Source organism: Saccoglossus kowalevskii, chromosome 18 (assembly GCF_978046115.1).
Source record: "Saccoglossus kowalevskii chromosome 18, keSacKowa6.1, whole genome shotgun sequence".
NCBI classification, from domain to species: Eukaryota; Metazoa; Hemichordata; class Enteropneusta; family Harrimaniidae; genus Saccoglossus; species Saccoglossus kowalevskii.
In genome coordinates this window covers 1408827-1426843 of record NC_140658.1, presented here as the reverse complement: position 1 = coordinate 1426843, position 18017 = coordinate 1408827, and the positions used below count along the sequence as shown (strand labels likewise).

Sequence of the window (18017 nt, the reverse complement as noted above, 5' to 3'; positions counted from 1 at the left end):
GCCGTACCACACCAAGTGGCAATTCAAAAGGGCTGTACCTCATCAAGTGGCAATTCAAAATGGCTGTACCTCATCTAATGGCAATTTAAAATGACCTAACATTACCAAGTGGCAATTCAAAATGGACGTACATTACTAAGTGGCAATTCAAAATGGCCGTACCACACCAAGTGGCAATTCAAAATGGCCATGCCTCATCAAGTGGCAATTTAAAATGGCCGTACCTCATCAAGTGGCAATTCAAAATGGCTGTACCTCATCTAATGGCAATTTAAAATGACCTAACATTACCAAGTGGCAATTCAAAATGGCAGTACCTCATCTAATGGCAATTTAAAATGACCTAACATTACCAAGTGGCAATTCAAAATGGCCGTACCACACCAAGTGGCAATTCAAAATGGCCGTACCACACCAAGTGGCAATTCAAAAGGGCTGTACCTCATCAAGTGGCAATTCAAAAAGGCTGTACCTCATCTAATGGCAATTTAAAATGACCTAACATTACCAAGTGGCAATTCAAAATGGCCGTACCACACCAAGTGGCAATTCGAAATGGCAGTACCTCATCTAATGGCAATTTAAAATGACCTAACATTACCAAGTGGCAATTCAAAATGGCTGTACCTCATCTAATGGCAATTTAAAATGACCTAACATTACCAAGTGGCAATTCAAAATGGCCGTACCACACCAAGTGGCAATTCGAAATGGCTGTACCTCATCTAATGGCAATTTAAAATGACCTAACATTACCAAGTGGCAATTCACAATGGCCGTGCCTTATCAAGTGTCAATTCAAAAGGGCTGTACCTCATCAAGTGGCAATATAAATCACCTAACATTACCAAGTGGCAATTCAAAATGGCCGTACCTCATCAAGTGGCAATTCAAAATGGCTGTACCTCATCTAATGGCAATTTAAAATGATCTAACATTACCAAGTGGCAATTCAAAATGGCTGTACCTCATTCTAATGGCAATTGAAAATGACCTAACATTACCAAGTGGCAATTCAAAATGGCTGTACCTCATCTAAGGGCAATTTAAAATGACCTAACATTACCAAGTGGCAATTCAAAATGGCTGTACCTCATCTAATGGCAATTTAAAATGACCTAACATTACCAAGTGGCAATTCAAAATGGCCGTACCACACCAAGTGGCAATTCGAAATGGCAGTACCTCATCTAATGGCAACTTAAAATGACCTAACATTACCAAGTGGCAATTCAAAATGGCAGTACCTCATCTAATGGCAATTTAAAATGACCTAACATTACCAAGTGGCAATTCAAAATGGCCGTACCTCATCAAGTGGCAATTCAAAATGGCTGTACCTCATCTAATGGCAATTTAAAATGACCTAACATTACCAAGTGGCAATTCAAAATGGCCGTACCTCATCAAGTGGCAATTCAAAATGGCTGTACCTCATCTAATGGCAATTTAAAATGACCTAACATTACCAAGTGGCAATTCAAAATGGCCGTACCACACCAAGTGGCAATTCAAAAGGGCTGTACCTCATCAAGTGGCAATTCAAAATGGCTGTACCTCATCTAATGGCAATTTAAAATGACCTAACATTACCAAGTGGCAATTCAAAATGGACGTACATTACTAAGTGGCAATTCAAAATGGCCGTACCACACCAAGTGGCAATTCAAAATGGCCATGCCTCATCAAGTGGCAATTTAAAATGGCCGTACCTCATCAATTGGCAATTCAAAATGGCTGTACCTCATCTAATGGCAATTTAAAATGACCTAACATTACCAAGTGGCAATTCAAAATGGCAGTACCTCATCTAATGGCAATTTAAAATGACCTAACATTACCAAGTGGCAATTCAAAATGGCCGTACCACACCAAGTGGCAATTCAAAATGGCCGTACCACACCAAGTGGCAATTCAAAAGGGCTGTACCTCATCAAGTGGCAATTCAAAAAGGCTGTACCTCATCTAATGGCAATTTAAAATGACCTAACATTACCAAGTGGCAATTCAAAATGGCCGTACCACACCAAGTGGCAATTCAAAAGGGCTGTACCTCATCAAGTGGCAATTCAAAATGGCCGTACCTCATCAATGGGCAATTCAAAATGGCTGTACCTCATCTAATTGCAATATAAAATGACCTAACATTACCAAGTGGCAATTCGAAATGGCTGTACCTCATCTAATGGCAATTTAAAATGACCTAACATTACCAAGTGGCAATTCAAAATGGCTGTACCTCATCTAATGGCAATTTAAAATGACTTAACATTACCAAGTGGCAATTCAAAATGGCCGTACTACACCAAGTGGCAATTCAAAATGGCCGTACCACACCAAGTGGCAATTCAAAAGGGCTGTACCTCATCAAGTGGCAATTCAAAATGGCTGTACCTCATCTAATGGCAATTTAAAATGACTTAACATTACCAAGTGGCAATTCAAAATGGCCGTACCACACCAAGTGGCAATTCAAAAGGGCTGTACCTCATCAAGTGGCAATTCAAAATGGCCGTACCTCATCAATGGGCAATTCAAAATGGCTGTACCTCATCTAATTGCAATATAAAATGACCTAACATTACCAAGTGGCAATTCGAAATGGCTGTACCTCATCTAATGGCAATTTAAAATGACCTAACATTACCAAGTGGCAATTCAAAATGGCTGTACCTCATCTAATGGCAATTTAAAATGACTTAACATTACCAAGTGGCAATTCAAAATGGCCGTACCACACCAAGTGGCAATTCAAAAGGGCTGTACCTCATCAAGTGGCAATTCAAAATGGCTGTACCTCATCTAATGGTAATTTAAAATGACCTAACATTACCAAGTGGCAATTCGAAATGGCAGTACCTCATCTAATGGCAATTTAAAATGACCTAACATTACCAAGTGGCAATTCGAAATGGCAGTACCTCATCTAATGGCAATTTAAAATGACCTAACATTACCAAGTGGCAATTCAAAATGGCCGTACCTCATCAAGTGGCAATTCAAAATGGCCGTACTACACCAAGTGGCAATTCAAAATGGCCGTACCACACCAAGTGGCAATTCAAAAGGGCTGTACCTCATCTAGTGGCAATTCAAAATGGCTGTACCTCATCTAATGGCAATTTAAAATGACTTAACATTACCAAGTGGCAATTCAAAATGGCCGTACCACACCAAGTGGCAATTCAAAAGGGCTGTACCTCATCAAGTGGCAATTCAAAATGGCCGTACCTCATCAATGGGCAATTCAAAATGGCTGTACCTCATCTAATTGCAATATAAAATGACCTAACATTACCAAGTGGCAATTCGAAATGGCTGTACCTCATCTAATGGCAATTTAAAATGACCTAACATTACCAAGTGGCAATTCAAAATGGCTGTACCTCATCTAATGGCAATTTAAAATGACCTAACATTACCAAGTGGCAATTCAAAATGGCCGTACCACACCAAGTGGCAATTCAAAATGGCCGTACCACACCAAGTGGCAATTCAAAATAACCATACCTCATCTAATGGCAATTTAAAATGACCTAACATTACCAAGTGGCAATTCAAAATGGCCGTACCACACCAAGTGGCAATTTAAAATGGCTGTACCTCATCTAATGGCAATTTAAAATGACCTAACATTACCAAGTGGCAATTCAAAATGGCCGTACCACACCAAGTGGCAATTCAAAATGACCATACCTCATCTAATGGCAATTTAAAATGACCTAACATTACCAAGTGGCAATTCAAAATGGCCGTACCACACCAAGTGGCAATTCAAAATGGCTGTACCTCATCTAATGGCAATTTAAAATGACCTAACATTACCAAGTTGCAATTCAAAATGGTCGTACCACACCAAGTGGCAATTCAAAATGGCTGTACCTCATCAAGTGGCAATTTAAAATGACCTAACATTATCAAATGGCAATTAAAAATGGCCTTACAACACCAAATGGCAATTTAAAATGGCCGTACCACACCAAATGGCAATTAAAAATGGCCGTACCACACCAAGTGGCAATTTAAAATGGCCGTACCACACCAAATGGCAATTAAAAATGGCCATACCACACCAAGTGGCAATTTAAAATGGCCGTACCACACCAAGTGGCAATTCAAAATAACCGTACATTACCAAGTGGCAATTCAAAATGGCCATACCACACCAAGTGGCAATTCAAAATGACCATACCTCATCTAATGGCAATTTAAAATGACCTAACATTACCAAGTGGCAATTCAAAATGGCCGTACCACACCAAGTGGCAATTCAAAATGGCTGTACCTCATCTAATGGCAATTGAAAATGACCTAACATTACCAAGTGGCAATTCAAAATGGCTGTACCTCATCTAATGGCAATTTAAAATGACCTAACATTACCAAGTGGCAATTCAAAATGGGTGTACCTCATCTAATGGCAATTTAAAATGACCTAACATTACCAAGTGGCAATTCAAAATGGCCGTACCACACCAAGTGGCAATTCGAAATGGCAGTACCTCATCTAATGGCAACTTAAAATGACCTAACATTACCAAGTGGCAATTCAAAATGGCAGTACCTCATCTAATGGCAATTTAAAATGACCTAACATTACCAAGTGGCAATTCAAAATGGCCATACCTCATCAAGTGGCAATTCAAAATGGCTGTACCTCATCTAATGGCAATTTAAAATGACCTAACATTACCAAGTGGCAATTCAAAATGGCCGTACCTCATCAAGTGGCAATTCAAAATGGCAGTACCTCATCTAATGGCAATTTAAAATGACCTAACATTACCAAGTGGCAATTCAAAATGGCCGTACCACACCAAGTGGCAATTCAAAAGGGCTGTACCTCATCAAGTGGCAATTCAAAATGGCTGTACCTCATCTAATGGCAATTTAAAATGACCTAACATTACCAAGTGGCAATTCAAAATGGACGTACATTACTAAGTGGCAATTCAAAATGGCCGTACCACACCAAGTGGCAATTCAAAATGGCCATGCCTCATCAAGTGGCAATTTAAAATGGCCGTACCTCATCAAGTGGCAATTCAAAATGGCTGTACCTCATCTAATGGCAATTTAAAATGACCTAACATTACCAAGTGGCAATTCAAAATGGCAGTACCTCATCTAATGGCAATTTAAAATGACCTAACATTACCAAGTGGCAATTCAAAATGGCCGTACCACACCAAGTGGCAATTCAAAATGGCCGTACCACACCAAGTGGCAATTCAAAAGGGCTGTACCTCATCAAGTGGCAATTCAAAAAGGCTGTACCTCATCTAATGGCAATTTAAAATGACCTAACATTACCAAGTGGCAATTCAAAATGGCCGTACCACACCAAGTGGCAATTCGAAATGGCAGTACCTCATCTAATGGCAATTTAAAATGACCTAACATTACCAAGTGGCAATTCAAAATGGCTGTACCTCATCTAATGGCAATTTAAAATGACCTAACATTACCAAGTGGCAATTCAAAATGGCCGTACCACACCAAGTGGCAATTCGAAATGGCTGTACCTCATCTAATGGCAATTTAAAATGACCTAACATTACCAAGTGGCAATTCACAATGGCCGTGCCTTATCAAGTGTCAATTCAAAAGGGCTGTACCTCATCAAGTGGCAATATAAATCACCTAACATTACCAAGTGGCAATTCAAAATGGCCGTACCTCATCAAGTGGCAATTCAAAATGGCTGTACCTCATCTAATGGCAATTTAAAATGATCTAACATTACCAAGTGGCAATTCAAAATGGCTGTACCTCATTCTAATGGCAATTGAAAATGACCTAACATTACCAAGTGGCAATTCAAAATGGCTGTACCTCATCTAAGGGCAATTTAAAATGACCTAACATTACCAAGTGGCAATTCAAAATGGCTGTACCTCATCTAATGGCAATTTAAAATGACCTAACATTACCAAGTGGCAATTCAAAATGGCCGTACCACACCAAGTGGCAATTCGAAATGGCAGTACCTCATCTAATGGCAACTTAAAATGACCTAACATTAGCAAGTGGCAATTCAAAATGGCAGTACCTCATCTAATGGCAATTTAAAATGACCTAACATTACCAAGTGGCAATTCAAAATGGCCGTACCTCATCAAGTGGCAATTCAAAATGGCTGTACCTCATCTAATGGCAATTTAAAATGACCTAACATTACCAAGTGGCAATTCAAAATGGCCGTACCTCATCAAGTGGCAATTCAAAATGGCTGTACCTCATCTAATGGCAATTTAAAATGACCTAACATTACCAAGTGGCAATTCAAAATGGCCGTACCACACCAAGTGGCAATTCAAAAGGGCTGTACCTCATCAAGTGGCAATTCAAAATGGCTGTACCTCATCTAATGGCAATTTAAAATGACCTAACATTACCAAGTGGCAATTCAAAATGGACGTACATTACTAAGTGGCAATTCAAAATGGCCGTACCACACCAAGTGGCAATTCAAAATGGCCATGCCTCATCAAGTGGCAATTTAAAATGGCCGTACCTCATCAATTGGCAATTCAAAATGGCTGTACCTCATCTAATGGCAATTTAAAATGACCTAACATTACCAAGTGGCAATTCAAAATGGCAGTACCTCATCTAATGGCAATTTAAAATGACCTAACATTACCAAGTGGCAATTCAAAATGGCCGTACCACACCAAGTGGCAATTCAAAATGGCCGTACCACACCAAGTGGCAATTCAAAAGGGCTGTACCTCATCAAGTGGCAATTCAAAAAGGCTGTACCTCATCTAATGGCAATTTAAAATGACCTAACATTACCAAGTGGCAATTCAAAATGGCCGTACCACACCAAGTGGCAATTCGAAATGGCAGTACCTCATCTAATGGCAATTTAAAATGACCTAACATTACCAAGTGGCAATTCAAAATGGCTGTACCTCATCTAATGGCAATTTAAAATGACCTAACATTACCAAGTGGCAATTCAAAATGGCCGTACCACACCAAGTGGCAATTCGAAATGGCAGTACCTCATCTAATGGCAATTTAAAATGACCTAACATTACCAAGTGGCAATTCAAAATGGCCGTACCACACCAAGTGGCAATTCAAAATGGCCGTACCACACAAAGTGGCAATTCAAAAGGGCTGTACCTCATCAAGTGGCAATTCAAAATGGCTGTACCTCATCTAATGGCAATTTAAAATCAAAGAAAGCTTAGAAAGAACTCCCATGTGCTGAGAGTATTGGAGACACATTAAATATAATTCGAAATTACTTAGCTGAAAACTAATTATGCAAATCAGAAAATTAATATGACCAGATTTGAGTGTAAAACTAATGAGGTCTGCGCAATGTAACAGAAAATCTATGTCTCCAAGTTTAATTGAAATGTGATTAGAACCAAAAAATTATGAATTATTATGCTTATTAGGGAATTAATATGAACAGATTTTTACCCCAAACTAATTAGGTTTGTACATTGTCCTAGAGCATCTTTGTACTAAGTTTCATTGAAATGGAATAATTAGCACCGTGAAAACTCCAAAATTTCGACCCCTCTAAAAATTTGACCGCCTATTTATTTGCCGGGTTTCGGTGTTTTATTCACCTCCAAATTTTCGACTCCACTAAAAATTGCCGACTCATTCTTATTCGAAAATTGCGACCAGTTTTAGTTTTCCCCCAAACGAAAAAAAAAACGATGTGAGCGTTCAAACGGGACCTTCCTCAAAGGCATGAATCCGGGTTTCTGATTGACTGAGAGATTTTTATTTTATTGGTAACGAAAATATATTCTAAATAAACGAAGTTTCAAATAAAAACGAACACAAAAATCTCGGCATGCTGCGTTTCTGAATTGTTGATTATTACTGTACTCAGTAGTGATTATAATAATGTACACAAAATAAATTTGTTGAATGGTTATGAAATACAAATAAAAGTCAACTTAGTTTCATCGTAAGCGAATGATTCCGATCTCGTATAAACGTTTGATGCTGTAGGATATCCGCCATGTTCTCTTAGGTCAAATAGGTCAAATCGCTAATTAACCAATCAAAAAGCTGGATGATGCGAAAACGGCATGATTTTTTTTAAATAAAAAAATTAGTTGTTTTTAAAAAATAAACTGGTCATCTGAAGAATAATTTAACATTGTTCACAGTGATAACAGCTCATTCTCGAAAGGAAGCTTACCCGCTCACGCTAGTCACGATAAAAATCATACACGTGTACTCTTGAATAGACAGACGTCAATGACTACGGTAAAACTTAGACTCTATTTTAGCCGGCAGGATTGATTGAAATGTCCGAAAAATGACGCCAAAATACACCTTAAAAGTCCCATTTTATTTTCTTAAATCCCATTATATTTTTTAATCCAAGGGCGAATTTACGGCAGAATTTGGTCCCTCAAATCACCGGTACGGTGCTCAAATAAGGGACACGTGAGCTTTGATTCTAACCGGATACATTGCACTGGGTCGGGGAGATCGTTTGCTAAACTTCCATGTATCTTTTGTCCAATGGGTACCTGTACTTCGAACATTCGCAAGTTTTCCTAGGTAGTGCGAGACAGCTTTGTCTTTTGACCTATTAGTTTTGTGCTGACCTCTTCTCCGCGTCTTGATGTTTTGTTTTGCTTGTCATAATACTCACTGATTGATGACTTTGTTTAGATTTTGAGTTACAACTCGGCCACGACCTTTGCTTTTACCGTGAAACATGAGGAAGTTTACGTCAATTGACGGACATTGCATTTTTTAAAAACTAATGAAGCACACTGTCTATCATCCCCATTTTTTTTTGCTGATTTCTATTCTGAAAAATTCGACCGTCCGAAAATGCACCTTAATTTTGACTCTAAAAACACGTCACATTTCTAACACAAATTATTTAAAACCAGTCGAAATTTTGGAGTTTTTACGGTACTTTAGATATCAGTGTGAAAGATTAAAATTGGTTAATTACGCAAATTAGGTAATTAATATGTACAGATTTTAACCCACAATTATTCAGGTCTGTCTATTGTCCTACAGCATCCATGTACATTCATTGATATGTGATGTATAGTACCTGAGATATCAGTGTGAAAGTTGGTTAATTATGCAAATTAGGTGATTAATATGCACAAATATTTACCGGAAACTAATTGGGTTTGCATAATTCTAGATTCATTGAAATACGATGATTAGTACTTTAGATATCAGTAGAAAAGCTGAAAATTAATTATGCAAATTAGGTAATTAATATGCACAATTATTTACCCTAAAACTAATCAGGTCTCTGCATAGTCCTAAAGGATCTATGTACCAAGTTTCATTGAAATGCGATGATTAGTACTTGAGATACATGTGGAAAAGCTGAAAATTAACTAATTATGCAAATTAGGTGATTAATATGCACAAATATTTATCGAAAACAATCAATCTCTGCATAGTCCTTGAGTATGTAAGTACCAAGTTTCATTGAAATGTAATGCTAACTACTTATATCAAATGCTAAAAATTAATTAATTATGCAAATTAGGTAATTAATATGTACTGATATTACCATAAAAACTATCAGGTCTGTACAGTGTCGTATGACATCTATGTACCAAGTTTCATTGAAATGTGATGATTAGTACTTGAGATATCAGTGGAAAAACCGAAAATTGACTAATCATTATGCAAATTAGGTAATTAGTATCCACGGATTATTACCAAAAACTAATCAAAACCTAGCATTAGTTCAGAGCATCTATGTACCAAGTTTCATCAAAATCCAATGAGTGGTTGTTTAGATATCAGTGGAACAGTCATGGAACCACTAAAAAATAGCTAATTATCATGCAAATTAGGTAATTAATATGCACGGATTTTTACCAAAAATTAATCAAATCTGCGCATATGTTCAGAGCATCTATGTACCAAGTTTCATCAAAATCCAATGAGTGGTTCTTTAGATATCAGTGGAACAGTCATAGAACAGCTAAAAATTAGCTAATTATCATGCAAATTAGGTAATTAACGAGCATGGATTTTTACCAAAACCTAATCAAATCTGCGCATTGGCCCAGAGCATCTATGCACCAAGTTTCATCAAAAACCGATGTATGGTTCTTGAGATAGCAGTGGAACAGTCGGACACACATACACACATACACACATACACACATACACACATACAGACACACTAACTGCAAAGACTCCCATTTTGTGCTTCGCACATGGGAGTCAATGACTTAACATTACCAAGTGGCAATTCAAAATGGTCGTACATTACTAAGTGGCAATTCAAAATGGCCGTACCTCATCTAATGGCAATTTAAAATGACCTAACATTACCAAGTGGCAATTCAAAATGGCCGTACCACACCAAGTGGCAATTCGAAATGGCAGTACCTCATCTAATGGCAATTTAAAATGACCTAACATTACCAAGTGGCAATTCAAAACAGCAGTACCTCATCTAATGGCAATTTAAAATGACCTAACATTACCAAGTGGCAATTCAAAATGGCCGTACCACACCAAGTGGCAATTCAAAATGGCCGTACCACACCAAGTGGCAATTCAAAAGGGCCGTACCACACCAAGTGGCAATTCAAAATGGCCATGCCTCATCAAGTGGCAATTTAAAATGGCCATACCTCATCAAGTGGCAATTCAAAATGGCTGTACCTCATCTAATGGCAATTCAAAATGGCCATACCACACCAAGTGGCAATTCAAAATGGCTGTACCTCATCTAATGGCAATTTAAAATGACCTAACATTACCAAGTGGCAATTCAAAATGGCCATACCTCATCTAATGACAATTTAAAATGACCTAACATTACCAAGTGGCAATTCACAAGAGCTGTACCTCATCAAGTGTCAATATAAATGACCTATCATTACCAAGTGGCAATTCAAAATGGCTGTACCTCATTTAATGGCACTTTAAAATGACCTAACATTACCAAGTGGCAATTCAAAATGGCCGTACCTCATCTAATGGCAATTCAAAATGGCTGTACCTCATCTAATGGCAATTTAAAATGACTTAACATTACCAAGTGGCAATTCAAAATGGCCGTACCACACCAAGTGGCAATTCAAAAGGGCTGTACCTCATCAAGTGGCAATTCAAAATGGCTGTACCTCATCTAATGGTAATTTAAAATGACCTAACATTACCAAGTGGCAATTCGAAATGGCAGTACCTCATCTAATGGCAATTTAAAATGACCTAACATTACCAAGTGGCAATTCGAAATGGCAGTACCTCATCTAATGGCAATTTAAAATGACCTAACATTACCAAGTGGCAATTCAAAATGGCCGTACCTCATCAAGTGGCAATTCAAAATGGCCGTACTACACCAAGTGGCAATTCAAAATGGCCGTACCACACCAAGTGGCAATTCAAAAGGGCTGTACCTCATCAAGTGGCAATTTAAAATGACCTAACATTACCAAGTGGCAATTCAAAATGGCCGTACCACACCAAGTGGCAATTCAAAATGGCCGTACCACACCAAGTGGCAATTCAAAAGGGCCGTACCACACCAAGTGGCAATTCAAAATGGCCATGCCTCATCAAGTGGCAATTTAAAATGGCCATACCTCATCAAGTGGCAATTCAAAATGGCTGTACCTCATCTAATGGCAATTCAAAATGGCCATACCACACCAAGTGGCAATTCAAAATGGCTGTACCTCATCTAATGGCAATTTAAAATGACCTAACATTACCAAGTGGCAATTCAAAATGGCCATACCTCATCTAATGACAATTTAAAATGACCTAACATTACCAAGTGGCAATTCACAAGAGCTGTACCTCATCAAGTGTCAATATAAATGACCTATCATTACCAAGTGGCAATTCAAAATGGCTGTACCTCATTTAATGGCACTTTAAAATGACCTAACATTACCAAGTGGCAATTCAAAATGGCCGTACCTCATCTAATGGCAATTCAAAATGGCTGTACCTCATCTAATGGCAATTTAAAATGACTTAACATTACCAAGTGGCAATTCAAAATGGCCGTACCACACCAAGTGGCAATTCAAAAGGGCTGTACCTCATCAAGTGGCAATTCAAAATGGCTGTACCTCATCTAATGGTAATTTAAAATGACCTAACATTACCAAGTGGCAATTCGAAATGGCAGTACCTCATCTAATGGCAATTTAAAATGACCTAACATTACCAAGTGGCAATTCGAAATGGCAGTACCTCATCTAATGGCAATTTAAAATGACCTAACATTACCAAGTGGCAATTCAAAATGGCCGTACCTCATCAAGTGGCAATTCAAAATGTCCGTACTACACCAAGTGGCAATTCAAAATGGCCGTACCACACCAAGTGGCAATTCAAAAGGGCTGTACCTCATCAAGTGGCAATTCAAAATAGCTGTACCTCATCTAATGGCAATTTAAAATGACTTAACATTACCAAGTGGCAATTCAAAATGGCCGTACCACACCAAGTGGCAATTCAAAAGGGCTGTACCTCATCAAGTGGCAATTCAAAATGGCCGTACCTCATCAATGGGCAATTCAAAATGGCTGTACCTCATCTAATTGCAATATAAAATGACCTAACATTACCAAGTGGCAATTCGAAATGGCTGTACCTCATCTAATGGCAATTTAAAATGACCTAACATTACCAAGTGGCAATTCAAAATGGCTGTACCTCATCTAATGGCAATTTAAAATGACTTAACATTACCAAGTGGCAATTCAAAATGGCCGTACCACACCAAGTGGCAATTCAAAAGGGCTGTACCTCATCAAGTGGCAATTCAAAATGGCTGTACCTCATCTAATGGTAATTTAAAATGACCTAACATTACCAAGTGGCAATTCGAAATGGCAGTACCTCATCTAATGGCAATTTAAAATGACCTAACATTACCAAGTGGCAATTCGAAATGGCAGTACCTCATCTAATGGCAATTTAAAATGACCTAACATTACCAAGTGGCAATTCAAAATGGCCGTACCTCATCAAGTGGCAATTCAAAATGGCCGTACTACACCAAGTGGCAATTCAAAATGGCCGTACCACACCAAGTGGCAATTCAAAAGGGCTGTACCTCATCAAGTGGCAATTCAAAATGGCTGTACCTCATCTAATGGCAATTTAAAATGACTTAACATTACCAAGTGGCAATTCAAAATGGCCGTACCACACCAAGTGGCAATTCAAAAGGGCTGTACCTCATCAAGTGGCAATTCAAAATGGCCGTACCTCATCAATGGGCAATTCAAAATGGCTGTACCTCATCTAATTGCAATATAAAATGACCTAACATTACCAAGTGGCAATTCGAAATGGCTGTACCTCATCTAATGGCAATTTAAAATGACCTAACATTACCAAGTGGCAATTCAAAATGGCTGTACCTCATCTAATGGCAATTTAAAATGACCTAACATTACCAAGTGGCAATTCAAAATGGCCGTACCACACCAAGTGGCAATTCAAAATGGCCGTACTACACCAAGTGGCAATTCAAAATGACCATACCTCATCTAATGGCAATTTAAAATGACCTAACATTACCAAGTGGCAATTCAAAATGGCCGTACCACACCAAGTGGCAATTCAAAATGGCTGTACCTCATCTAATGGCAATTTAAAATGACCTAACATTACCAAGTTGCAATTCAAAATGGTCGTACCACACCAAGTGGCAATTCAAAATGGCTGTACCTCATCAAGTGGCAATTTAAAATGACCTAACATTATCAAATGGCAATTAAAAATGGCCTTACAACACCAAGTGGCAATTTAAAATGGCCGTACCACACCAAATGGCAATTAAAAATGGCCGTACCACACCAAGTGGCAATTTAAAATGGCCGTACCACACCAAATGGCAATTAAAAATGGCCGTACCACACCAAGTGGCAATTTAAAATGGCCGTACCACACCAAGTGGCAATTCAAAATAACCGTACATTACCAAGTGGCAATTCAAAATGGCCATACCACACCAAGTGGCAATTTAAAATGGCCGTACCACACCAAATGGCAATTAAAAATGGCCGTACCACACCAAGTGGCAATTTAAAATGGCCGTACCACACCAAGTGGCAATTCAAAATAACCGTACATTACCAAGTGGCAATTCAAAATGGCCGTACCACACCAAGTGGCAATTTAAAATGGCCGTACCACACCAAATGGCAATTAAAAATGGCCGTACCACACCAAGTGGCAATTTAAAATGGCCGTACCACACCAAGTGGCAATTCAAAATAACCGTACATTACCAAGTGGCAATTCAAAATGGCCATACCTTACTATACTGCTGCATCAGTTCAGAGAATCTTTGATATGCATCAGATGTGAGACGATCCTTTACCTGATAAATAAATTAATGCAAACATTAAATTGTTTCAACTCAAAGACTGAATAGGTACATGTCTAGTCACAAAAACAAATTGCATTACTTAATTTCAGAAAATATAGAGACACCATGTAAGGTAGACAAACTCTTTTAATAATGAGAAGAGAAATTGAATCATATCATCCAAAATTCACACAGAAATACCTGTATTACCTGTGGGTACAGTGATTAATTCAACAGGTTTTAAATTCACTGTTTTGTCGTCAAAACAATAAGTTCTACTGTAATTTTAAATGTTCATGTGTATTTTTAATTTAGTGGACTTTACTTGTCAGCAAAAAATAGCTAAATTAAAACCCTGTAAAAAATGAATACAGCAATATATCAAAAAAATCAAAAAAGTTTAGAGCAGAATCAGGGTTTGACCAGACTCCACACAGAGAAGTTCGCTGATACTGTTCTAAATTTTTTGGATATTGGCATTCCTTTCCTTGGAAAGAAAAAATGTATAATAATAAGGTTATTACAGAGATACCTCAAAGTATACACTGTGTTGGTTGATACTCCTGCTGCACTGTCTTCGTGCATACTTTGAGGTATCCTCATAATAACCTCATATTATATGGATAAATAATATATATTATTGAAAATAATGCAGGGTGCATATAAAAATATATTTGCTTAACTTAGGCAGAGGGTTCTCCAAACCTACCTATTCACATAGTTTACACCCACCATAGACTCCGATCAGTCAAAATGACTATTTTGAACTGTAGGAATTAATCAGCAATTCTGCCAATGACGGAGAGATAGAATCTAGATCAGGGGAAGCCCCATGACCCAAAGTTTCTTTTTCCTTACATTGCGAACCACGTGACCGAGGCCATATGGCAGCGCCATCATAGCCAGATAATCACTCTGGTTCCTTTCTCTCCGCATCGAGGACTAGACCATCGCAACAGAAAGAGTGGGTTGGTTGGGGGGGGGGTCTATGGTGGGTATGAACTATGTGAATAGGCGGGTTCTGCGAACCCTCTACCTAAATTCACTACTTTCAATTACCCTCCATAGACTCCGGTCAGTCAAAATGACTATTTTGATTTGTAGGCAGAATCAGACGCCGATAGGTGGCGGATTTTCCGAGCAAACAGAAAATGATCAAAGTCTTTTCCCAGTCCGGGATCATACAATCTACACCACTCAACACCTAGCTAAGACCCCCAAAAGAGGGTGGTGTCTTACCTTGCTGTGCTGTCCCTGGAGCAAAAAGCCAAAAATGCTGCTACGGTGATAGGTTTCGGTGTGCCCGAGAAAGCTAGACCAAAAACCCAAATTAGGGGGTAGTATGCTTTCAAAATAAAGACCAAAACAGTTCTGCATGAGAACCTGCAAGACCTGGAAACTTTCAAGAAGTGCTGATGGTAGAGAAATCTGCCCGCAAAAATGCTGAGACAGACTTATCGCCTATGTACAGGGACCTTTGTGTGGAGTCTGACCCGCTACGACGGGACCCAGCCTAAAAGAGGTCATCCTCAATAGACGTTTGCGTTCTCCTGAAGCCTGCCCTCAGAAAATGTTCGAGGGGGTGCCTGACGATAGCACTGGTGAGTTAGCAGTCGCACGGTTCTCATGCGCTCGTACTTAGTGACTTTGCAAGCTCAGTGTCGAGGAAGCTAAAGTATTATAGACCACTAATACAGACGCAGTCATCCACCTGGCGATGGAAGACTGAGAGGCTGGCCTATCCTACCTGCCTGGGCTGCAACACAAAGACATATGCTTGGCACCCCGTCTTGAAAAAACCCTAGTATGATTTTGGTAGCAACTCAGTGCTCGAACCAGGCAGAGAAGCAACTCCTCCTGACCCTCCCGGCTGACAGAATTTGACAGTCGGGGGATGACGATCATGTCCTGGGATTTGGTTCTTGTCGAGAAACCCGATTCGTCTTTTTAGCACAACTTGATTGTCCATAAAAGTGGTACATCGTCCAAGAAGGACAATGCACACAAAGGGAGAAATTGACACATGGGTAAAAAAATAAGAAAAACTAGATAGAAGAAGATAGATAAAGGAAGATAAAGAAAGAGTGATTATCCGGCTGTAGTAGCGCCACCATATGGCCTCGGCCATGTGGTTTGTGACGTAAGGGAAAAGAATCTTGGGGTTATGACCTAGATTCTATCTCTCCGTCATTGGCAGAATCGCTGATTAATGCCTACAGTTCAAAATAGTCATTTTGACTGACCGGAGTCTATGGTGGGTAATTGAACGTTGTGAATTTTGAGAAACACAGAATGCATAGATACCTTTGAAAGATATATCTTAGCAGGAACAATAGTTGATGTTGATGATGATGACTGAGTGGAATCTTTACTATCATTTGATGACTTTCGTTTGGTTGTCCCTGATAACTCTGTTTTAGATTCCATTTCTTTGGAGAGAAAGGGCTGCAAATACAACAGATATTAGGAGCAGATCCACAAAACATCTGTATTCTCAGAAGCGAACATCCAGACAAAAAACTGTATTTTGGGCTAGCTATCAAGACTTTCCTGGGTAGTGTAACAAGTAGCTCCTACATGCACAACATATACAGTGTACCAGATTCTGTCGGAAATTCGCCCGTCCGAAAAATCGCCTGGGCAATTTCACAGCTGGTGGGCACTTATTTGTGATTCAAAATTTCAAAAAAATGATCAAATATTTTTCAGGGACTTGCATTTCCATCAAAAACTCCACCTACGCCGACTTTCAATGACAGTAGTAGGACCACTCAAAATGAAAGGAACTATTGCAGAAGAGATTCTAATATTTTATACATATTTTTCTTGCTGGATTAACGAGTAGGCCGCCTAAAATTGTCATAACAATATCACCTAACGCATCTTTCTCCGAAAAAAATCACATTAACGAACCTTGTGCACCATTCATTTTATTAGTATATTCTAAAAAAGTTTCAAATAAAAACGAACACAAATGATAACGGTAGTGCAATCCAGTCATGCTGCGTTTCACTCATACGATAAAGTCAACAGCAAAGCTAAAAAGTGAATCTGTTTTTATTAGATACGTCAATGTGATGTGAATTGTTTTTGCCATAATATTTCTGAAATCTATATATTCCAGATGAGCTTAAGCTTATCAACATCAATCCCCCCCCCCCCCTCCTCATTTCACATAGTAGTCACACAAAGAGCAAGATAATGGTAATAGATGGTGAAAACTCAAAACTATACGATACTTACATTAACAACAACTATCTTTTTTTTGACAGAATTTTTTTTTCCCTGTTCTATCAATCTTTTGTGTAAGGCTTCTTTGTATCTCAATGCCTGTGGAGTATTAATTGTAGTGATGTCATTTACTCTTTTTAGATAATAATGAATTACAATAATAAAAACAAAACATAAATTAAGAGAGAATAGACGCACTGACCAAAACTAACCATCTATCATGTCGGTATTAGACATTAAAAATAAAAGTATCTTACTTGAGGACTGTTAATAATATCATCATCAACTTCTGAAGTCATTTGCTGTAATTTAAGAACATAACTGTAGTCAACTAAAATATATTGACAATATATCCATAACTATAGACCCTCTATTTTATAATCTCTAAATACAGAATAAATAGATTATATAATAAATAGATTTATAATCTCTTAAATAGAGAAATAGCATCTAGAGA

General features: G+C 38.4%; 1 protein-coding gene across 1 annotated transcript in view; it reads right to left on the bottom strand.

Moving 5' to 3' along the window:
- The window catches only part of LOC144355686 (regulator of telomere elongation helicase 1-like), a 161618-nt gene that overhangs the window by 36103 nt on the left and 107498 nt on the right, over window positions 1–18017 (bottom strand). The window contains exons 27-30 of the mRNA XM_085493295.1: window positions 17818–17862; window positions 17573–17659; window positions 16634–16774; window positions 14276–14341 (exon numbers count right to left, since the gene is read on the bottom strand). Of these exons, the coding sequence (XP_085349421.1) occupies window positions 14276–14341; window positions 16634–16774; window positions 17573–17659; window positions 17818–17862 (339 nt within the window). The remainder of the gene's footprint in view (window positions 1–14275; window positions 14342–16633; window positions 16775–17572; window positions 17660–17817; window positions 17863–18017) is intronic.